Below are 24,181 nucleotides of genomic sequence, written 5' to 3' on the forward strand. Positions count from 1 at the left end.
ACTCATTTTTTATAACTAGATGGAAACAGTAGATTTAATGTTCTTAACAGAAATTAAACAATAATAAGTAGAATTTTATGAGTACATTTTCCTAAAATTTGTTCAAAACTCTATGCAATTGAGGAAAAAAATCATAATTCTGTCTTTAAAAAAGGTAAAGATGCTTACACTGTACCTCTTTTAAAATGAAAACATATTCTTTATAAAAATCATACCAGAAACTCCAATGACTGTAATTAGGAAAAGGTGGGTATCTTTCATCTATTGTAGTCATTCATCTAGTTCAACTAGTATGCTTGTAACAGGAGAGAAGATCGCATAAATATTCCAACTCCTGTCACATACCCAGAAAGCAAAGGTGCTGAAAATCAGAATAAGTATTTCAATAATAAACCTTGAAAACCAGCTCTTTAAACTTTTAGAAACAAGGCAATATAAAAATGAAATTGCTACCTTTATTAATTCACAAATTATTTTATTAAATCCATACACCATTAACAGGAAAATATCAAGCCACAACATATATTTAATAAACTGAAGACATGAGATTAAAAGTACATAACAATAAAAATAAAGATGATCAAATTATCATAGCCTTTCAATAGATATTTATTCCAATCCAGTCCTTACCCTGTACTCACATGGTCTAACAATAAATATATAGCAAAAGATTCGATGAGCTTGGCTGGCAATCGTCTCTAAATCTACATCAATGGATCACCACTGAACAGGCAGCATCGACTTACCAGCTCCACAGATCCATAATGTTTCCTACTGAAATCCCCACGTCTACAGCCTAGGTCTTCCGAGACAGAGCTGGAACAAAAATGCTTCATCAGTATTATACATAGCGATCTGGCCACAAACCTTCTGCAGAAATCAACTACCATTTGCAAAAAGGGCTGCTATGGAACGGGCTTGCAGCGCCCTGGCTCCTCACTGCAGGGGAGCCTCCGTGCGACAGATACGGTCCCCAGCAGCCATTGCAGAGCCCGGGTTTCATGGAGCCCTCAGTAAAAAGAAAAATGCCCGAGTCATCCCTGGAAGTATAGGCAATGATTGAATTAAATATTTAGTCATTTGGAATCGATTGAAATTTCCAAGGCTACTGGTGGTTTATAATTTCATTTCTCTATTACCAAAGGGGATAGAAGCCCTGCAGTAACTTGAGGCAAGGGACAAAGCTGCTGAACCAGATCTTGCAATTATCTTTTGCTTAAGTCTCTTTGTCCCAAATATGCAACATAAAAATAACCAGCATCATTTAATGCTATATTTTAAGCAGGAGACAAAAACTCCCAAATCCCAGTAGGCCCTACTCCCCAGCGCCCCCTCCCTCCACTTTAATTTAAGACTTTTATGTGACAATATGAAAAAAGACCAGGACTAACAGAAAATCTGAAAACTGAACATCTGAGCCTCTTCGATTTTTTTACCCAGCAGCAGCTAATACATCCCACTTCCTCTCCCCCTCCCCACAAAATCAGGCTTAAATCAGATAAGAAAACTCACAGGTGTTGTTGAAGAGCAATTAAAACAAAGACAAAATTGTTCCTGCGTTTACATCTTGAAAGCATAGTTATTCCTTCAAAAGGCACATACCTTATTGGCTAGTTAGTACCTTTACGACCCCAAGCAGTACTCATGAAGGCAACAGAGATCCACAAAATACAAAACAGTTTTAATAAGTTTGGTTCTAATACGTCATGCAAACAACTCTAATAAAACAGAAAATAAAACAACAGAGGAATCACAGGTTTAATATGTTCAAAACCTTTGGAATGTAACGTGCAAAGAAAGGTGCACTCGGTACCTTTTCATCCTTCCTTACAAGGAGGCTACATTTTCTAAATTACAGCCCTCTTGGTAAATTCGGAAAGACACCAGCTCTGATGTTTAGCATCCACAGAACTGACTCTCTGCCAGGACACTGTTTGATAGGCTCCAAGGAAGACAGCATGAGAGGAATGAGATTAGAGAGTCTAATGGTATTCTGCCTCCACCATTTCACAGAGACGGCTGAATTAATCTTATATGAGGAATTTAACCTTTTGTCGTCCTCACTCCCTTAGCTGAAAATGTATAACAGATCAAGGAAGGCAGTGTGGGAGGGATCCCAGATGCTGCCCCAGCTACCTTCCTGCTTCTAGTGACATCATTTTCTTCCCCTGCAAAAAATCTCTGAAGGAGAATTTTAAAACTTTTCCCTGTGGTATGTTCCTGTCTGTTAAATCTCGTCTACACTCTCTCAACCCATCCTGCAAACCCTCCTAGAGACACCACCCTCCAGGTTCCAAGATCCTACCCCAGCAGCCTGAGGATACTAAGAGATGGGGGCTCTTGAGAGGAGCATCCATGCACAGACCAACATGGGGCACAAAGCAGATGCTAATCTCAACCTACCGCTGCAGTGCCAGCCAGGCCCTCAATGAAACCAGCATCAGCAGCAGTTCTAATGCAAATGGCCCACAACACGAAAAGAGCAAGGATGCCAGCCCTTCCAGGGCTGCTCTCAGTGCCACTGAGGGGGTTCTAAGATGCGTGACAACAGTTAGAAACAAACACAAGAAAGACGGCAACCTTATATCCCTGGAGCAACCACCTCCCTTAGACACTCATAGGGGAAAACACTGCCCTCTGAAAAAAACTGAGGGAGCTACAAAGAGACTGCTGCTATCTGCTGCCCCCACCCCCGCCGCTAATTACATTTCATCCAATACACTGCAGAGAAAGAGAGAGAGAGAGAGAGAGAGAGAGAGAGAGAGAGAGAGAGAGAGAGAGAGAGCGCTTCCTCGTGGTAGGGGCCAGGCTGGACTCTATGGGGTGCATTTCTAAGGTTGCAGGAGGCACTCAAAAGCAGTTGTCAGATGTGCCCCCTTCCCAGGCATAAAGCACCAGGGTTCCAAGTGGAGGGGATAACCCTGGGCTCCAGAGGAGCTCTGTTCTCCTCTCAGTCCCAGGACTGGCCCTCTGCCTGACACAGAGTGGGCAGACAAGCAGTAAATGCTTGCTGCCTTAGTGGAGGCATCCTGTCAGGGCCCATAACTTCAGGGTCTCGGTAGCTAGTGCCTAAAGGCATCCCTTGTAGGCAGGGAGGAAGGCTGCCTGTTGCCATCCTCCCTGATGGCCACTGGTCTTTGTTCCCTCCATTCAGCCAGTCTTGGCCCACGAGGCAGCCACTATTATATGTACACCAAAACCTGTTTCTCATGGGCTTGTTGCTGGACTACATTTGCTGGCCTTTGTTACAGTATATGTGACCATGTGACAGCTCTGGCCAAAAGTATGGGCAGAAGTGGGTGAACCACTTCCAGGCACATCCCTTCCTGGAAGGCATGCTGTCCTCCCTGGTGGCCACCAGAAGGACCTGCAGGAGGGCAGAGCTTTAGGGTGGAAAAAACCCATGTCTTTGAATGCCCACATGAAAGGCCATACCAAAGAGTATCCAAATTGGAATATGATGTGAGCAAGAAACAAACATTTAGCTGTACCAGTCAGGTAGGATTTGGGTTTGCCTGCTAAAGCCACTGTGTTGACTGAACTAAACAGCATCTCGTGAGGGTGCCCTGCAGCAACATAACAGCCGAGATACAGACCTGGTGGCAGACAGTAGTCAGTGAGAAAACTGATCTCAGAGGTCCCCAAAGTAGCAATGTGTATTATATAGTCACAAAATATTTGGTAACACTCATATCCACAGTAATTCAGAAGGTAGACCATGTACTTTCTGAGGCTGCAGCTCCTGGGAAAGGGTCAGACAGAATCAGAGTGAAATCAGTGCCAGCTCCTACTGGCTGACCTTAACAAGGGTTTTTATAAGAAAGAGACCAGCTCTGGAAAGAACTAGATGGGTTTCAAGTGAAGATAGAAGGGAATAGAAAAAAAATAGAAAAAGGGAATAGAAAAAGGGCCTCAAGGACTTGACAAATCACTCTGTTTCTGGCTCCAAATAAGAGTGAAGTGAAATGCAGGTGAAATGCAGGTAGGCATGAGAGGTGCCTCTTCCAGATCTAGCCTGTGACCATTTCTCATGAATAACCCATGGTCTCTTTCTTTATTTGCTAGCTGAATGGGGAGGATGAGGACTGTGAGGGATTAAACCATAACATGGAAGGAGCCTTGGTCTCAAATGGGCACATAGAAGATTCTAACTGGGAATTCCCTTGCTGGGCTGTGCTGATGGTAAGGACCAACTCATACTGTTTTCAATCATTAAGAGCCAGGGCTTATCTATTAAAACAGGTAATTTTATCTCCATCAATATAGCTCTCCATAGGTACTGGAAACTAGTATTAGAATAACTTCCACAAAAGGCGGGTGTCAGAGGGCTGGTAGGCCACAAGGACTCTGTATCAGAGATTGGCAAACTGTGGACCAACCCAGCCCCTGCCTGTTTTTGAAAGCAAAGTATGACTGGAACCCAGCCATGCCTACCGGTTATGGATTATCTATGGCTGCTTCTGCAGAATGACAGAGGACTTGAGTAGTTCCAACAGAAACTAGGACTCACAAAGCCCAAGCTATTTACTAACTGGCCCCTTATAGGGGAGAAAAATAGTCATCCCTTCAAGTAGTCCATGAATCCCTATAGCTGGGTTCAGGTGCTTCTAGATTTTAAAACCCATCAGACTCCTTAAGGGAGCTTTGTACAAGTGCAGATTCCCTGGCCCTGTTCACAGAGGTTGTGTTTGGTATGTCTGAGATCCAAACAAGCAACCAAAAGACTTCTGCTGCAGGTCACCCACAGACAATGCTTTGAAAAATACTGCTCTTCCAGACACCGCTGGAATCCCCAGGAAACCTGCAAATGGTTCTACAGCACTTTTATAAAGAAGATGAAGGCCTAGGTCAAGGTTTCCATCAACGACGAGGTGCAGTGTGGTCCTTCCGAGCATTGCTCTGTTGCAGACCTGGGTTCTTAGCCTCTCTGGGCATCAGTCACATCATCTCTAAACTGGGTTGAAAGCAGCACCTACTTGACAGGGTTCTAAGCAGACAAAGCACTAACCATGTCTACTGCATGGAAACTACTCTCAATGTTATCTATTATTATTGCTCTTATTATTAATATAAGTTCTTCTTAGGCTTTTAGAGAGAGACCTACGAAGAAAAGCTTAGCATAAATGATTATCAACTTTTTTATTCTTTTCTTTTTCTTTCTTTTTGCAGTGCTGGGGATGGAACTGAGGTCCTCCTACGTGCTAGGCAAGTGCTCTACTTCTGAGCTACATCCCAGCCCTGGGTACGAACTTTTTAAAGCATTTTAAGTAAAATGTCCTTTTTTCCCTCCTGCAGCAGTAAGGAGGACCTGGGTCAAGCACCAGCCTTCCCAGGACAGGCTGAGGAGAACACCCCAGCTCAGCACCACTCTCTTCCTAAAATTGCTGGCCTCGCAGGGTGACTTCATCTGGAAAATACCTGAGGCCCACTGCTGCAATGACGGGGAAAACACATGAAACCTGGCTGGAGGATGCCACCAGAACCAGGCAGGTGCCGCCGAGAACCGCGGGGCTTCCAATTCCCCACATGCAGTGTGGCCCAGCTAGAAATAGAAACCCTTCTGTTTCAGCAAATGAATGTGTGAGGGTGCTGGATCACACTTTGCAAGCATGAACAGAGTGGAGGACCTCCATGTTCAATTTCTACATATGGCCTGGGATGGGAGAAAAGACTTCCAGCTCTACACCGAGGCTACCCGAATTACAGTTATGTAAGTCAGGTTCCTGGAAAGCAGGATGATGCCCTTTGAAAAGGCAAGAGCTGGCAAAACTGAACAAGAGAAGAAAGGGAGCCGGGCAACCCCCAAAGGGAAAGCCCAACTCATGACACAGGCCCTCACTCAACTGGCCCAGAGATCAGTGCTGACCCTCACAACGGGCTTCAATATTTCCCAGCCCCAGTGGAAGGGTTAAAGCCAACAGTGACAATGGGGACACCTCTTGGGTCAGCAGAGAGAATTTGTGAAAATCAACAGACAATTTTTTGAAGCCTACCAACAGCCACTTCAATGTCAGGATCTCCAGGAGGAACCCTCCCCCTCCTCTACCCAAGCTGAGAGCAAGAGACAGATGGAAGGATTCCCCTAAAGAAGGCCAGAGAAGCGTTTAACTGCTGGATTTCAGATTTGGGCTTGGAGGGAGCTCAGGGTGTCTTAACACAGGTTTTGAATAGCTGATAGCATGTTAGGGCCCAGTTGTCTCGTTTTGTGAAGATATGTCAAGTGACAGAAAAGCAGAGATGCAATTACACATTAATTTCTAATGATGAAATGGAGGAATTCTGTCCTTTTCTGAAGGCAGTGAAGTATGAGGAAGAGGTCTGGAATGAAGGAGTCTGGGAAATCAGAGCCCTTTGATTCTTAGAACTCCCCAGATGGCTCCCTGTTCTCCTGCTGTGTCTGGGGGTACAGTGCTGGGTGCTCCTTGTACTAGGATCTTAAGTTTACCCTCCCTTAGCAAGATGAATCAGCCACAAGGGTGGTCCTAGACCCGAATTTCAGTCCCACCATTTGCTAGCTCTGTGACCCCAGTCAACTACTTACCCACTCTGATCCTGTTTCCTCATCAGTAATATGGGATTAAAATAGTATCTGTCTCTGTGAAGCAATTAAAAGACATCATAAGGTGTTTAGCACAATGTGTGGCACATTAAGTAGTAATTAAATAAATGCTAATTATTCTAATTGTCAGAAACCTCACATTTCTTGGCCATCACCACACCCAATGCATCTTACAGAGTGCCTGTTGTAGTAGATCATCAATAACTATCTGTTGAATAAACTCATCATGAATAAATGCTTAGCTCTGCTCCCCTTTGCTCTACCTGAAGGTGTATCTCTGCTTCTTCTACCTCCCTGCTTCCCGACCTCCCGTTGTATATTCCCTGCTGCACCTTCAGACACATTTGATGTCAGGCTGTTCAATTAACTCTCTCATTCCAAACTTTCTCTTTGAAGTGCTAGAGGCTGAACCCAAGGACACTTTATCACTGAGCTACATCCCTAGTCCTTTAAATTTTTGATTTTGAGGCAGGGTCTTAATAAGTTGCCCAGGCTGACCTAAAACTTGTGATCCTCCTGCCTCAGCCTTCTGAGTAACTAGGATTATAGGCATGTGCCATCACGCCCAGCCATTTAAATCCTCTTTTGTTTAACATTCTGGAATGAATTCCTTCTACAATATTTATGTGTCTACTAAGTTTCTGGCAAAGACATGTGTGCTCTAGAATTTATCTGATTCTCTAGTATTGATGGTTTTATGGTAATTCACTGCAAGATTCCCTTCACTAATGATCTCTACCAGTGCCTTCAAAGTTATATCTCTGAAATAAAAAGTGGCAACCATACCAAATATTGGAGAGGTTGTGGAGAAACTAGAGTTGAAGTTCTTTTACTCATTCAGAGATAGTTACTCAGCACCTACAAGGTACCAGGTACTGTGCCAGGTGCTAAACCTGTGATGCGTGGTCTCAGCTCTCAGAGAGCTTATGGTGCAGTGGAAGAGATAAATCCAAAGTCCACAGAACTTCCCAGGAACAAAAATACTGAGCACGTAAAGCACACCTGTCTATAGGAAGCTGGTAAGATGGTCTCCAGTGTACACAAAGCCTGGGAGCTGCCACATTCTTGTCAGCTCAAGACCCACCACCTGGACACCTGAGAGATGTATCTATACAGTGAGTGATTCCTGCAAAGTGGAATGTTCCCACACCTGCTCCCTCCCTCCTGCCTCTCCAGAGGATCTGGTGGCTTCTCCGTTTTTGTAAGCTTAAGATTGCTAGGTTTTCAAGCTCAGGTAGAATTTGCTTTGGGAAGCACTGCTCCCTGGGCATCTATGAATGCATGACCAAAAAACGTTAAACAGAAACTCAATGTAAGGAAAAAGACTCAGCAGACAACATATGTTGCTGTGCACCTCCTTTAACCACCTGCAGATCTACTTCTGTGGGGAAATCCCTCCAAGATCTGTCTTCCCTAGTTTTTCAAAGTCTCCCTCCTAGGAGTCATAGACCTGCTTGGATGTGCACCCAGACCTTAAAGGGAGACGCACTACCCAGAGCATACTTATGTACAGTTTGTAGGTGGCCAGAACTATAGGAAGCACCACGGTCATTTTGACCCTTGCTACTCAGTGTGCTCCTTGCACCTGAACTTGTTAGAAATGCAGGATCTCAGGTTCCACTCCAGATCCACTGAAACAGAATCAGCATTCTAACAGACCTTCCAGGGACGCATCCAACACTGAAACATGAGATGCTGTGTTCTAGACCTTGGTTCTCAAACCTAGCTCTCTATCAGAATCATCTGGATTTTTTCCTCTAATTGGTTTTACTATGAAATACTTCAAGATAAACAATAATAAAGAATTATGTAATGAACAGTACAGATACACTTGAATTCCTATGTACCTATCCCTGACCCGTTTGATCTCTCCCTCTCCTGACATAGTTGTTAACTGGGCTTGTACACCCTGCTAATTTTATTTTATTTTTATTCTGTTTTTTGTCGTACTGGGGATTGAACCACAAAGAAATACCATAAAAATACCATATTTATGGGGCTGGGGATGTGGATCAAGCGGTAGCACGCTCGCCTGGCATGCATGCGGCCGGGGTTCGATCCTCAGCACCACATACAAATAAAGATGCTGTGTCCGCCGAAAACTAAAAAATAAATATTAGAAAATTCTCTCTCTCTCTCTCTCTGTCTCTTTCTCTCTCTCTCTTAAAAAAAAAGAAAAGAAAAAAGCTGAATAAAAATACCATATTTATACATCCACAAATATTTCTTTTTTTTTTTTTTCACAAATATTTCTATTTTTTTTTTTTATCTTGAGATAAAGTGTTTTTAAGATGCTCAGGCTGGCCTCAAATTTGGGATCCTCCTGCCTCAGTCTCCTGAGTAGCTGGCATTGCAGGTATGCACCATGCCTAGCTTTTTTTACATTTTTATATTTATATCTATGTACTTATTCATAAACAATACATTATACAATGCAGCATGTTTTAAATTTTTATACAAAAGAATACCATACCATATATATCTTCCTGCAACTACTTTCTTTGGTTAAACACTGTGCTATTGAGAGTTGTGCATGGGTTTACCTGTGGCTCTAATTCATTCACTTACAGTGTCCTGCTGTATCAATACCCCAATGTTTGTCCATACTATTATCAGACATTTTTATTGTTTTCAATTTTTAAACAATACTGTAATAAACATCATTTTACATGTCCCCTTGAATACAGGTGCAGTCACATCCTTAGATTATATCCCCAGGAGTGGACTGCAGGGTTGTGTGTGCATTGTTATTTTTTCTCCCTAGGGAAACATTTCCTTTCCAATTCACATCCTGTGAACAGTTTATGAGCTCTACTTGCTCCACATCTTGGCCAGCACTGGGTGTTGTCAGACATTAGATTTTGCCAGTGTGAAGGATGGACAATGGTATCTCACTGAGGTCTGGTTTTAATTTGCATTCCCCTGATAGCCCAAGGGATATTTCTTTTATGCTTATTGACTATTTGGACTACCTGTTCCATGGTCTGCCTATTCCAAATCCTGTACCCACTCCTTTTTAGTTTTTCTTGGTCTTTTCCTGATTTGTAGGATTTATATATTCTAAATACCAACTTTTTTTTTTTTGCTAAGAAATCTCAAACATCCCCTTTCAGTAAGTTGTTTTTCTTTTATTGTCTATGTAATCATACAGAAGTTCTAAAATTCTAGTATAATATTTTCAATCTTTTCCTTTATGATCTTTCTTTGTCTGCCTTTAAGAAATCTTTTACCACCATGATGTCATAAAGATTTTCTTTCCTGTTTCCTGCAAAAGTTTTTAAAGTTTGCTTTATATTTTTTTATCTAAATATGTAAATTCCCAGTTCCTACTGCAGACCTTTTTTATCTGCATCTTTAGGAGTGGGATCTATATACCTGTATTTTTAGCCAAAATTCATTACATCAGCGATTCTCTTACAGCCAGTCTGAGAAACGCAAATAGATTCATTTCTCACCCACTAGATGCCAATGAAAGGCATTTCCTACAAAATCCCAGGAAATCATCTCATCTCTGCCTCCTTGACTGGTGGGAAGAGACTTCCGAGACATCCAGGGCCACAGACTTAGGACCATCTGGTGTCCAACCTATTATCTGTGCTAGGGCATCCTCTCCAGTCTCCCCTTACCCGCTACTAGTGATATGAAACACTCCATGCCCCAAGGTTCTCTCTTCTTCCTGCTAAACAGTTTGTATTTCTATATTGAGTTGAAATCCATCACAGCTTAATTTCCACCAGCTGGTCCTCCATCTACACCCTTTCATTTTTCCTTAACTTCCTCACCATCGCTCACACACCCCCGGCCACCTGTCTAGTCTGGCTCTACTCCTGCTCCCAGCCCTCCAGCCTCGCTGCCTTCCTTCCTTTTCCTTCCACTTGCTGAACTTCTTTTTGCCTTGGACCCTGCATGTTCTCTCCAAACTTCTTCCTGGCAGCTTTCCCCTGGACTAGGGAATACGAAGAGGGTATTTGGTCAACATCTGCCTCCCGACCAGAAGAGCTCACAATGGTAGGTTCTCTGGCTGAATCCTTAGCACCTCACATAAGGCCTGCACAGAGTTAGCTCTTGGAAGGGTTTAGTTGACTGATGGATGAGTGAAAGAATGAATGAATGAGTAAAGGCAAGCCAGCCAGCAAATAGTATTAAGATCATGTCTGCAGGAAAGTCCTTCAAATGTGTGAGAGCCACCATTTTCTCTAGGTTTTCTGTCTTTAGTAGGATACTGGGAGTGACCTGAGAGGTTAAGGCCAGCTCTCCTGCATAAGTGTGTAAAGTAGGGTCACAGCAAACACACTGACCACTTCATCTCTTTCCCTAGGGTCAGACAATCCCTGGGATCACGATCCCACTGGTAGCTGAAGTGAGATGCATTACGTTCACGAAATTTGTTTTTGAGTGAGACATAAAAATATTGTAAATATTGCTTCAGGTTAATCTCAAAAATTTCATTTCAGAGGTTAATACAATGCCAGCAATATGAATTAACAAGGAAAATGCTGTGGGAGCTACCACAATGGACAGAGGGCAACTTGGCTCATGAGCTGTCAGCTCGAAATGAAGTGGCATTTCCTATGTCCAGAGATTGGTGTTTTTCAATAAATAGGTAAGTCAAGTAAGTGGGATGAGTGATATTACATAAAAAGTCAATCAACTACAACTATCAAAACTCATCCAACTTGTATACTTAAGATCCTAATATTTTTTCATATAAATTACAGTTCAACAAAAGAAAAATTTAAAAAGTCAATCAAAGAAAATATGGAACTCTAACCCAAAACTTTAGTAAATTAATATCTATATGTTTAGAGAAATTATATATGTATAAATATTTTCTGATATTTACATAATTCTGTCTAAACTATTAGTAACTCATTCCCTGATTGTTGGCAAAAAGCATCTTCTTAATGGGCCTCAGTGCCAATGAAAGGGCATGATATGAATTAACTCAATAAATACTGATAATATTAAATAAGTGGAGGATGTACATTTGCACCTCTTTTTAGGAATATGTGTACCTGAGCATCAATGACACAGAGAAGAAAAAACTTTCTTTGTGGAAAACTAGAATTTGCTCTAGTCTAAAATTTTCTCCCTTTGGGAATATAGCTATCAGGGAAGAAAACCTGTTCTCTATTTTCTGTACCTGAAGCCTGCAAATTAAACTGACAGAGACAGATCAACAGGACAGAAGGCAGACAAATCCTATTTTTAACTTGGTGTGCTAGGGCGCTCCACAGAAAAGAAATGAAAACCCAAAGACACAGGTAGACTTGGGGACTCATCCACCACTTTAACAAAAGGTGATAAACCGTGGGGCTTCTAGGGGTAGAAAACCATGGGAAGGTGAATATGGGGGAATGAAGGCCAGACAAGGGCTATGTCATGGGGTTTGTCTCTGCAGACTCATCTGGTGGCTTCTCTGGGTTTGGTGAGAAGAGTTCTTCTTATGGTGCAGGTGAGAGAAATGTGTGCCCTGCTTCTGGGAGTACACATGGGGAGGGAAGGGAGCTTCCCATGTCCGTTTTTTCTCAACTGTCTTCAGCCCCAAATAATCTTCATGCCAAGGTATATTGTGGGGCGGCCTATTCTGACCTTTTATAGCCAATAACAATATGTAAAAAATATAGTCTTGAACATAAAAGTAAATGCTTTTTATTTTAGGTCACATGGAGTTGACATGAATTTTGCCTTGAGGTGACCCAGCACAGGGGCAAGGCCCTGGGCTACATTTTAAATGACTTCTGTGTCATATTTTAATTTTGTGGACCAAGTTAGAGCCAAGCTTATCTCTGCTGTTTTCTTCCAGGCACATTCAGACCACAGAGTAGAAGAAAAGCAGTTTACTTGTGCTTTCAAGGTCAAACTATATTTCTGAAAGATCTAAAATGTTTAATCTCTAAGCTGCTCAGACTCTGAAATAGTCTCCTAAGAAAATGAAACTGTGAAAGTAAGGGCGATCAGGGGTAGGAAGAGAAGGGAGACAGATACACCAAATGCACAGAGCCCCGGGAGACAAAAGCCCTTAACTAAAAACTTTAACTATCATAGGAGATGACACAAGAACAGCCAGCCTGTTTCTGAGGCCAAAATGGGATTTATAAGATGAGTGCTGGCTAAGGTGAATTTAGGGCAGGGCCACCCAAACTATGGCCCTTTGCCTCTTGAAAGTACTGATCAGAAGGCATGATACCCCCTAATCACTATTTATAGTGTGTCCTTCCGGTGTCTGTACTGTACTTTGAGTTGAGGTGAGCACCAAAATGGGTTGCTGGTCCCTGAGGAATATAAAATTTGAGAGAACTGAAGACTAGAATAGTCAAAGGAACACAGTTCTTAGTAATGGCCTAACTTCCTTGGGGAAAATTGATTGCTTTGTTATTCCTGCAGGGGACCCGGAGCTCAACAGTGAGTCCAGAAAGGGGCCAGCATGTCCTTGCAGAGAGCGAGGCCATCTTCCTTCCTGATTTTAGGTCACATGGAGCCACAACAAATGAGTCCTTTTCGTGTGCCTCAGTCTATCAGCAGCATCTTTAACTCCATGTTATCTTGAATGATTACCATCTACCTTCCTCTCCCTTCAACTCAGGCCACCTCCCTTCCTGGGGCCTCATTGCTCCTGGGCCTTCTAATATCACCTCAATGCTAATCACGCTCCCAGTCAAACACCCAACTGGACCCTTCTCCCCACCTGCAAGCTCAGACATCTGGCTTCTGGACACAGTCCACAGATGCCCCAGAAGCCACCCCCCGCCCACCCAACACAGCCCAAACCGGATTTCCTCCTGACTCCTCCCAGCCATTTGGGAACATTCCAGGGTTCTCTCAAATCAACAGCTAATCAGTCACCTGCGATAGCTCCCCGCCACCACGTCCCTTTGGAAAATTGTGTGACTGTATCTATGTACCTGTGTTTCATTCTTCAAAGGAACAACACACTTGCTTGCTTTAAAACTCAGAGCACATAGACCTCAAGGGGAAAACCTGCCCCCTCCTGCCCCACATAGGCAACTTGGAACGCTCCTGTGTATCTCCCAGAGGTGATGTGTACACTTACAAGGAAAGGGCAATACATGTTCCCCTCTGCTTACACAAATGGGAGTGTATTACAGTCAGCCCTCCGTATCCACAGGCTCCACATCTGCAGATTCAACCAACCACAAATCAAAAATATCTGGAAAAAATTGCATCAGTACTGTACACATAAGGACTCTTTTTTCTTATTATTATTCCCTAAATAACCATTTACACAGTATTGACTGTTACTATAAGTAAAATCAAGGTGATGTGAAGCATATGGAAGGACAATGTAGTGAACCACACTGTCTCACATAATCCACAGTTCTGGGTACCTGCAGGGGTGTGAAACCAATCCCCCATGGATAATGAATGTTAATTGCATGTACAATCCTCCTCCTTGATCTTGTTCTTTTTTTTCCCACTTGACATATCTTGGTGATTTTTCCAAATCTGTACCCAAAAAGCTCCTGTATTCTTTCTCATGGCTGTGTAGTATTCCACTGAATAGCTATATCATGTTGTATTGAACCAACTCCCCAGTTAATGGTTTCCGATATTTGCTATTACTAATACTGCTGCAATGCATGACCCTGAGCATGCACTTTTGCACATGACCATGTTTATAGAATCCTGCGACATCTTTCAGTTTCTTGCTCCTTGCCCCTTTCTATCTCCACTGTGTCTGCTTTAGCATTCCACTGGCATCTCTGCTTTATTACTCTTAACTCACACTTAATAAATACTTGGTGTGTACTTTCCACAAGCCGGGGACTCCATTCAGATGGGGAAGAACAAGGGAATAAAGAGGCAGACCCACCCCACAATATCCCTGCCTACCTCACAACTGTTGAAGCTTTGGGAGCTTACGAAAAATCAACCCCTCTCTCCTCTGTGTTTGGAATCAGTAGAGAATTAGCGACAGGAATCAAACAAATGGGAATAAAAACATGAACTTCCTTACCATCAGTGTTTCTTTGGCAAAAGAGGCCAGTCCTACAGCCAAATGGGCTTCCTACTGTGTCCTCCATGTTCAGACCTGGAGCAACCCTCTTGTGGGAGAGTTGGATCTGTAGAGGGGCAGACGGCTGCCCAGATGGTGGCCAGGGGAATTGCTGTCTCATGACTGACAAGCTCCGGCAGGGGACAGAGACAGATAGGCCTCTACACCAGCTTCTAGAAGACTCAGGTGTATTTTCCAAATGGAAATAGGAGGTGAGATGAGGCACCAGCTCCATGGGTAAGCAGATCCCAAGAGGGAGAGAGGAAGTGGGGAGGGGACAGGTTAGCTACCCAACCTCTTTGCCCCTGCCCCAGGAAAGTGGAGAAATTTCTTCATGGTAACACAAGATTAGCAGGATAGAATTCCTCTAACAGTAAACCAAAAAGCTTACTTTCCATCACTCTGCTTTAAAACAAAGTGGCTCTTCAACTAGGAACAAATGAGATCTTTCGAAGTTTCTAAAGGGTATTTTTGAAAAAAAGGTTTAAATAAAAAAATTGCCTACTATTATGCTCTCTGACAAACTCTTTTGAATACTTGTCTATTTTCCTCAAAGATAAAAAAAATAAACTATTACTAATTCAGCTTAGTGACAGGAATTGAGTCTGAATTATAGGATTTTTAAGAAATCTAACTTTATTGTAGCATGCTGTAATTGAACATAAGAAAGGCTGATGTAAACAAGAATTAGAAGATTATTCCGAAGTGATTAAAACATTTTCAAACTTTTTTCTGTCCTTTCCTCTTCTGGCTGATATCTTTTTAAGGCAGATGGCCCTGAACGACCATCTTTCTGATATGTTTACTTTGCTACAATACTAGAAATTTTTTCTTGCATAGCCCAGAGCCAAGTTTACACATTAGGAAAGGTGAGAAATGCCTCAGGGTCTTGCACTCAGCCTGCCCCATGCCACTGGGTCTCAGAGTTCCCCAGGCTTCCTGATCAGCAAGTTTATAGTCAGCTTTTAGTTCTGATCCCTGACCTTTCTTTCTGCTGCATTCGACACCATCAGCCAGATTCCTGAGTCCCACCACTAGGGACTCTAATTAAACAGGTTCCATGATCCATTTTTTGACAAAGTTTCTGAAGTTATTTTTGTGACTGGCCACAGACTGCTCCCCTTCTCCTTGACACTCCTCCACTGGCTTTCACAACCCACTAGAGCCCTGTTCTCCTGCCTTCTGACCACTCCTTTTCTTTTGCATGGCTACTGTAGCTCACCATTGCAATAAGAACTAACACATCTGCCTGAATAAAGGACCATCCCAGAAGAAGCAGACAGAGATCCACAAGCCAGGATGGACAACTCAAGGCCTTCCTCAGCTCCTTTTCCTGGATGGGGAAGATGTCCCTCAAGTCACAAAGCTGGCAAGATACACCCAGGATGCCTGTGGCATATGACATGGCCTGTGACATGGTAGAAAATGGACAGCAGGAGTCAAGGAGGCAACAGGTAGAGAGATAGGCAGGCTGCAAGGTTGGAGGTGCAGGTAGCAAGAGAAAAACAATCTGACTTGGTAGCATTTATACATTTAGGCCCTTTAATGGCCATTTATCTAACTTTTTTATCTGACCCAACATTCTTATGACTAGTAGATTAGCTTCTCAGAATGCATAGCTAAGCTTAGCAGACATCTAGCCTTCTCTAACCCTAAAGCTAAAAATGCTATAAAATAGCCGGGTGTGGTGGCACACGCCTATCCCATGACTCAGAAGGCTGAGGCAGGAGGATTAAAAATTCAAGAATAGACTCAGCAACTTGGTGAGGCCTTAACAATTTAGCAAGACCCTGTCTCAAAATAAAAAAAATAAAAAGGGCTGAGGATGTAGCTCAGTGATAGAGTGCCCCTGGATATAATCCCCAGTACTGAGGATAGGGGGTGGGGAGAAGCTCTAACATCTGAAACCCACAGAGAAGAATGCCTTGCCACGTTGCAGCTCATCTACCCTATGCTCCTACCAGTGTAAATGGTAAACACATTGATTTATGACTTACATTTGTTCTGGCTATAAAAAGTTCATGCAACCTCTTCCACAGTGGAACATGTCATTCAGGATAACTCAAATCCATGTTCCTAGGCCATGGTCACTCACATTTGGCTCAGAATAAACAATATTCTCATTTCCTTTAAAGCAGAGATGTTACTTTATGTGAAGACACAGGTTTATCAAGTCCATTCTAATCTTCCTCTGAAATATTCCTAAGTCCAGCCTATCCCTTCTGCCCCGACTAGAACTCTCGTCTCCTACTCTAATTGGTCCCCACTGCCAACAGACTCATCTAAATGCAATTTAGCTGTCCCCTGACACTATTTTCTTTCCAATATGCAATTCTAATTGTGCAATGCCCTGCCTAGAGTGTCAAGGCCAGGGGTTCCCATTCCCCCAGTGACATGGCTCTACCCAACCACCAAAGCTCACTGCCCACCACTCCCCAAGAAGCATCAGCCAAATCAGATTGCTTCAAGGTCTCCCCACACCTCTACCTGGTAGTTCCCCAACTTCAAGTGCTCTTTCCACTGAGAAATTTTGTACTGTCCCAGCTAACAACACTTTTATAAGTCCCCTTTGCATCCCCAGCACCTGGCACAAGGCCCAGCTCTGGCTTGGTCAGTTTCATTGGTGTACAGCACTGGACTATAAGATTCTTCACTTGACAGTACCAAAATGCCCTGTGGCCAGTGACATTCCATAAACACCTTGATTGCACACCTGAGTGTTCTGGGGTTGAGAGATGGGCACTGGAGCTAGACAAACCTAGGTTCGAAACCCTGCTGTGTGTCTTGGACAACTCTCTTAATCTTTCTGCCTCAGCTTTCTCAAGTGTAAAGCGGGGATAACAGTAGCAGCCTCATTTTTTTTTTTTTTTTTCATTTGTGAAGACTAAAGGAGAAAACGCATTTAGGATGTTTGGGGAAATGCCTGTACATGGGTGATAGATAAATATTTGTTGAATGGATAACTTAATGAATGAGAGATTCTTAAAGAAACACCTTTCTAGCTTGTTTTCCAAAGAACTCAACGTTGGCTCCGGCAAATTTCAGCCTGTGCCCCGAGCATGGTCCAACACGCCCATTCTCACGTGCCGCTGGGTGAGCTTAATGAGCAAAAGCACACACCTCGGGCTCCCTTGGCTCCGCAGGGACACAGGCACTTCCCCCGCTCCGCCCGCAGCCAGGTCAGCCCTGAGGCCGCCAATCACCAGGGACCCGCCCAGGACTCCAGGAGTCCTGCCCGCCCCTCACACGTCACCCGCGCGGTGCACCGTGGGGCTCGCAGTCTCCCAGTCTACGAAGGAGGCCGAGCTGGCCCGTCCGCAGTGAGGACTAGCCCCCGCCGAGTTCAGGCGGAAGGTCTCGGGTAACCCGCCAACGCTCGGCACACAAACCCCGGCCTCCAATGAGTAAGGAAGGCAGGAAGGTCGGCGTTCTCGGCCGCCCCGCGGGTGGGAGCCCACGCCCTGCCTGGATTTCCTCTCCTCTGGCTCAGCCCTTTGACAGGCGCATTTTGCTCGTTAATTGAACATTAACTGACCTCCTAGAGTTCTGTTTCAAATCACCGGGAGAGTCAGTTCTCACTTCACCTAAGAGGTAATTTATGGGCGGTAGGGGATTGGCTTTGAAAAGCCACGGGACTCACAGATCGCGAATTGACCTACCCTAAGTGGACCTTTTACGTTTCAAAGGGCATTAGCTCTAAGATCGTCAAAGCCCTCTGCAGCTCCCATTGCCTCAATAGAAATTCAGATAGATCCCTTTGCTAGGCATTTAAGGGCTTCATTATTATTTTGTATTTAATTACGGAGAGTCACATTTTTAACGCAGCCTTTCTCAACTTTTGTCACAGATGAGAACCACTTGGGGAGCTTTTTAAAAATAATGGTGCTTGTGTTCCATCCTATACTTCGAAATTTTGGAGGTACAGTGCAGACTTCTGTTCATTATTTTCCCTAGGTGATTGCTATGTGCTGAGAATGGCTGGGAGAACGTCTATCAACAGCTCTCAAGGATGAAGGTTCCACGGGGCTTTCCTCTGTTCACAGTGGCCTTTTCCCTCATCTCCTGCCCGACCTGGGCTGGGCTTGACCTCAAGGCCGAGCTCAGCTGCTGCCCCTTCTCAGGAGCCTACTTCTTCCATCAGCGTTTTATAAGTGCTTCTTTTCTAGCACCGTGGGGGTTACTTGTCCATCTCTCTGGATGAGCTCTGTGAGCTCCTTGGGGAACAGGTCCTCTTTCCCTTCACTCCAGATCCATTGAATCAGAACCCCTGGGGGTGGGCCTCAGGCCAGAGTTGTTTCTTAGGTTCCAAAGGTGATTTTTTTAAAAAAATATTTTTAGTTGTAGATGGATACAATACCTTTTTTTGTTTGTTTATTTATTTTTAAGTGGTGCTGAGGATCAAACACAGTACCTAACAGGAGCTAGGCAAGTGCTCTACACATCCCCAGGCCTCACAGGTGATTTTGATCCATATCCCCAGCCAGGAATTGATTTCACAAAAGCACTGGACACAGTAGGCATAGATAAATATTTGTTGCATTGAATAGATGAAGCATTTCCTTTGTTTTGAAATCAATCATATATGCTAGCTAGTTGCCTTTGATTTCCCTGGAGATCTAAACACTTCTCTCCTATAGGATTTTCTATATCCATGTACTTATTCATTCATCCAACAAATATCACATATTCTAGCAAAGGCCTGTTGTGGTTCAGGAATATACAGGAAAACACAGTACCAGCCTAATGGACTTAACATAACATTTATACAATTATTCTTATATTTTTTCTGTATTATATTAGAATAATTTTCTTCCATATTCTATTGGTATGGGGCTTGCTAGAGGTGCTCAATGAATATTGTTAAATAAATAGATAAATAAGACATCATCAAAAATAGAAATGCAATGCCAGGCTCAGTGGCGTAAGCCTGTAATCCCAGGGGCTCGGGAGGCTGAGGCAGGAGGACCGCAAGTTCAAAGCCAGTCTCAGCAACTGTGAGGTGCTAAGCAACTCAGTGAGACCCTATCTCTAAATAAAACACAAAATAGGGCTAGGGATGTGGCTCAGTGGTCGAGTGACCCTGAGTTCAATCCCCAGTAACCAAAAAAGAAAAATAGAAATATAGTCTCCAAGATCACACCCACACCGCTTTCCTTCCCACTCTCCCCTGAAAGATATTCCTCCTGTACACTAAGGGATTTCATGTTAAAACGAGTGTGGCCCCAAACTGAGACCTGCTTTTTTTACTTACTTACAGGTTGACCTGGGACTCTAGCTCAGGGTCTTTCGTTGGCCATGTCTGAAGGGACTGGATGCCAAAGGAGAGAGACGACTTTGCTTTCCAGAGGAGGGTCTGTGCCATCTGACTCCCACAGGACCCCTTGGTCAGCGGCTCCATCAGTGGGCCGGGAGACTGCGTTGCTGTGCTGAAGTAGAAGAAGTTGGGAAAGGCTCTGAGAAACAGAAGAACACAGGCCCACCAAAGCCTGCCCTGTCCTCTTCCTCCCAGGACAGCTGTTCATAAGCCAGGAGCAGGGGGATGCCAAGCACGCCCTTTACAGCAGAGTGGTACTCAGGGACCCTGGGGCTAGGGGTGCTGCCCAGAACTGTCCAAATCTTATCTCATCCCTGAGCAATAAGTTATGTTGCCCACAATGTCAAGTCAGAGGACTTGGTTTTGACATTGGTTTTGCTCTGGTTTTGACATTCTATGTCCTCCAAGGGTTCATGTGTTGAAATTGAGTCCCCACTGTGAGGAATCAGAGGATGGAGACTTATTCTGCTATTTTAGGGGTGGGGCCTTTGGAGGTGATTAGGATTAGAAAAGGTCATCTAGGAGGGGCCCCCATGATTGAATCCTGATGGCTTTGTAAAAAGACAGAAAGACCAGAGGAGGCACAGACACACATGTACACTCCCTATCTTTTGCCATGTGACATCTTGTACCACCTTGGGACAATTCCAACAAGTTGGCCATCATCAGAAATGGTCCTCACCCTTTGATAAGAACTATAAACCAAAATAATCCTTGTGGGAGGCCATCCTCGCACGTGATTTGAGTTACCTCCCTGGCTGGGTGAGAGGCGCTTAGACACAGCTGTATTAGAGCCTTCCCCACCCTTTCCCAGGTCCGAGGGCTTGTCCGTGCAGAGGCGTGCCTGGCCACTGCCCTGAAGACCCAGTCGTCGCCCCTGACCTTGGGATGCTGTCCCTCTTAACCTTCATTGGATGGGATTTTCCCTGGAATTTTTTGTTCCCCAATTAAAGCCCACTCCCTGGCGTGTTCTCTCTTTCTCGCTAGTCTCTTCTGTAAACCTCACCACCGCATTAGGTGGTTGGAGGCGGGAGCTAGGAGAAGCCGTCTCGGAGCTGGTATTAAAGGTAATGAGAGTCTTGTCTCTTTAATTTAAAACTCCTTAGCAATTACTTATGAACCGAACCTTCTTTCATGAAGCCAGCGCTGGTCGCGTGGCAGAGATCCTCTTCTTTTATACAGTTACCCAGTCTCAGGTATTTTGTTATAGTAATGAAAAGTGGACTTGGGGGCTGGGGATGTGGCTCAAGCGGTAGCGCGCTTGCCTGGCATGCGTTCGGCCAGGATTTGATCCTCAGCACCACATACAAACAAAGCTGTTGTGTCCGCCGAAAACTAAAAAATAAATATTAAAAAAAAATTCTCTCTCTCTCTTTAAAAAAAAAAAGTGGACTAATATAGTTCAGAGTGAGTATTTAAACAATCACAAACTTATTTAGAAAAAAAAGGCAATATTGGTTTAGTACAGGAAGTTATGTCTAAGATGCTTTAGGAGAACAATGTGGGTCTCTCGACCATCACTGGGATAGTTCCAGTACTACTTGGTTTATCAAATTTCCAGTTTAAAATGTCCAAGAACAATCATATAAAGGCTTAGACTGGCAACACTGGAGACAAAAAGGAAAAAAATCACATATTTTAAGAGTAATAACATTTAATATGTAAAGAGTCAATGCTGTAGAATTAACAAATAGGTTGCTCATGGGATAACCTGAGAAATGTACTCTGAGATGTGCCTGCCCTTTCTCTGGTGGCACATGGAGGAAGGTTGGAAAGGCAGTTCTAGCATAGAGCGGGTGGTGTATAGGAAACATAGGCATCCCTACTCCTCTTGACTGGAGTGGTGTTCTGAGCCATCTGGCAGCATCTTCACTCACCTCTACCTCAAGTGACAGACAAAGGAGCCACAAAATCCAGCTACTTGGAAATGGAAAAGTAAAAAGCAATCTTAGGGGCTGGGATTATGGCTCAGTGGTAGAGTGCTTGCCTAGCACATGCGAGGCCCTGGGTTTGATCCTCAGCACCGCATAAAGATAAATAAAATAAAGATATTGTGTCCAACTAAAATATTTTTTTTTTAAAAAAGCAATCTTAGATGACATTTGGTCAAGAGGTGCTCTTCATAATGTTAAGGCAGAAGTCAGAGGCCTAGTGGTCCAGAGCAGTATTATCTGAGGAAGGGTCTACACAGGGTACTGCCACCTGCCCAGGGCTGGATGCCAAGGGAAGTGACTCCACACTGCTGGGTATCAAGAGATAGGCACTGATCACTCGAAACTGTTCTGCCAGTGTCACCCAGGCCCAAGGCTGCAGGCATCTTGAAAAAGCAGATGTTACTCTAGTGACCTATGTCTCATGAGGAAGGATTCAGGACCTTCTCTTGCTAGGTCCCCTGGTGTTCCTCAGTGATAACTCCACTCTCCCCACTGCCTTTCCTGGCCCTGAGAAGCCAAATGCTGCACACCTGACCCAGACTTCTAGAAAATCTTACCCTTGGTCCCTTACCATTGCAGCAGACATCAAAGTCTCAGGCTTTCAACCTGTGACAAAAGCCAAGTAGCCATTCTATTGTGCAATCAGTTTTTCTTTATGCAAAGGCGCCCCACAACTCCTAAGCCTCAGTGGCACAGGAGTTTACTGCTGCCTTGGCACTAAAATAACAAATAGATTTAATCCCCATTGTGGGATCTGGGATGAGAGAGACATTTTGTTTTCTAAACTCTTAAAATTTCTTTTCAGTACAAAGATAATACTTGTATGCAAAAAAGAAATTGAAAAAGTATTCTCAAAACCCCCAAAGGAAGTGAAGGAAGCAGGCTAGGGAACGGGAAGGGGCCAAGTAAGGCTTCGAATTCTGGCAGAGTCCTTTGAAGGGACAGCTTCAATTTGAAGGAGGCTGTGCTGCTCAGCTCAGCTCAGCTCAGCGGCCACTCACCACATAACTTCAGAGCAACTCCAACATGGGCAGTCTGAAGTGAGCTGTGTAAGTGTGACACACACTGGCTCTGGAAGACTTGGTACAAATAAAAAATAATGTCAAATGTCTTGATTATTTTTTACACTGATTACATATTGAATGATAATAAGATAAATTATTAGAATTCATTTGAACGTGGCTAGTTGAAAATATAAAATTCTATATGTAGCTCACTTTATATTTTGACAGTGCTGCTAGAGGAGGTAAATGATGTCTCAGAGTTGTCCCCATCTATAAGGAGGAGCTGGACGATCACATTCCTGCAGTCTTTCATTGGCTGAGGGCCTTGGGGTAGGGTGAGAGTAGCCCAGGCACTTGGGGCTCTCTGCACAGGTACGCAAGGCAGCTGCAGGGGTTCAAGGGAAGACACTTAAGAAGAGCTGCCTATGAGTGCTGGAGGTGCACAAAGTTCCTTTACCTCTGGGCACAGGAGAGGTAAAGGGACCTGAGGAGACCCATGTATTGGTGACAACCCCAAACTCCACTCCCTTTTTCCTCTGGTTTTCTATCACTCCTCTCTATGTAATATATATGCTTGGACCATCCAATGTTCTGTGGCTTTCTTTTCTGCCTAAACCTTAGTTCTTAGACATCTTTCCAAAATGCATACAAGTACATCCCCAACAAGAAAGAGCAAGATAACCTTACACATTGTTTACATTTGTTTAGATTTTTAATCTTAAAATACTGAGTTTAACATGCTATTTTTCTTGAATCTTTATGACTTTGTTAAAAATCTTAAATACTAGCTCTTTCAAACCTTTCCCACTCCTTAATTTTATCTTTTGACCATAACTTTACTCGTAAGAGTTCTCCACACTTCAATTCTTCACCTACATTTCTGTTTCCCCACTGTTAACTATAATCCATTTATCTTTTTGCCTCTTATCTTTTCTTGTTTTAATTTTCTAATTTAAAAAAAGTGTATGTTTCCTTTAATCTTCTGACACATTTTATCTTTATTGTCTTTCAACAGTTGAAGAACTTCTTGGAGAGTTGCAAAACTTTTTGGAGCTCATGGAAATAAAGGCCAACAACAGCTCAATAGAAAGAAGGACAGTTACTGAAAGAAGAGAAAGGCCAGGGTCTTCGCTGCACAGCTATGTGCACATGCTGTCAAAAGAGCCCGGGGGCTCCGCACGTTATGTAGTGGGAGGGAAATGGGCAAGAATGTCCTGAGGGTCTGACCCTGACACAACCTACTTGGAGGGGTGAGAACTGGGCAGGCTTCTTCTTTTTCTTTTCACTGCCCCAGCTTTCTAAAAAGCAGCGGCCCAATCTGAAGAAGGCTGAAAAGAAGGGTATCTTATTTCT

The 24,181-nt window shown here is 43.6% G+C and overlaps 1 protein-coding gene and 1 long non-coding RNA gene across 12 annotated transcripts in view; one reads left to right on the forward strand and one right to left on the reverse strand.

The window, feature by feature from the left end:
* The window catches only part of Garnl3 (GTPase activating Rap/RanGAP domain like 3), a 132,268-nt gene extending 112,294 nt beyond the window's left edge, over positions 1–19,974 (reverse strand). For 4 of the 11 annotated variants that reach the window (XM_048813005.1, XM_048813002.1, XM_048813008.1 and 1 more), the window contains exons 1-3: positions 19,832–19,974; positions 6,542–6,595; positions 747–816 (exon numbers count right to left, since the gene is read on the reverse strand). In XM_048813005.1, coding sequence (XP_048668962.1) covers positions 747–816; positions 6,542–6,595; positions 19,832–19,974 — 267 coding nt within the window. Of the gene's footprint in view, positions 1–746; positions 817–887; positions 1,118–1,813; positions 2,404–6,541; positions 6,596–19,827 lie in introns of those variants that run through there. The other 7 variants (XM_015497566.2, XM_048813003.1, XM_048813006.1 and 4 more) reach the window with 6 other exon arrangements.
* On the forward strand, positions 17,827–20,251 carry LOC107152077. Its single transcript, XR_001504753.2, has 3 exons — positions 17,827–18,167; positions 18,424–18,495; positions 19,834–20,251. It is a non-coding gene; the product is annotated as an uncharacterized LOC107152077 (long non-coding RNA).
* Positions 20,252–24,181: the final 3,930 nt, after the last annotated feature.

This window comes from Marmota marmota, unplaced genomic scaffold (genome assembly GCF_001458135.2).
Source record: "Marmota marmota marmota unplaced genomic scaffold, marMar, whole genome shotgun sequence".
NCBI classification, from domain to species: Eukaryota; Metazoa; Chordata; class Mammalia; order Rodentia; family Sciuridae; genus Marmota; species Marmota marmota.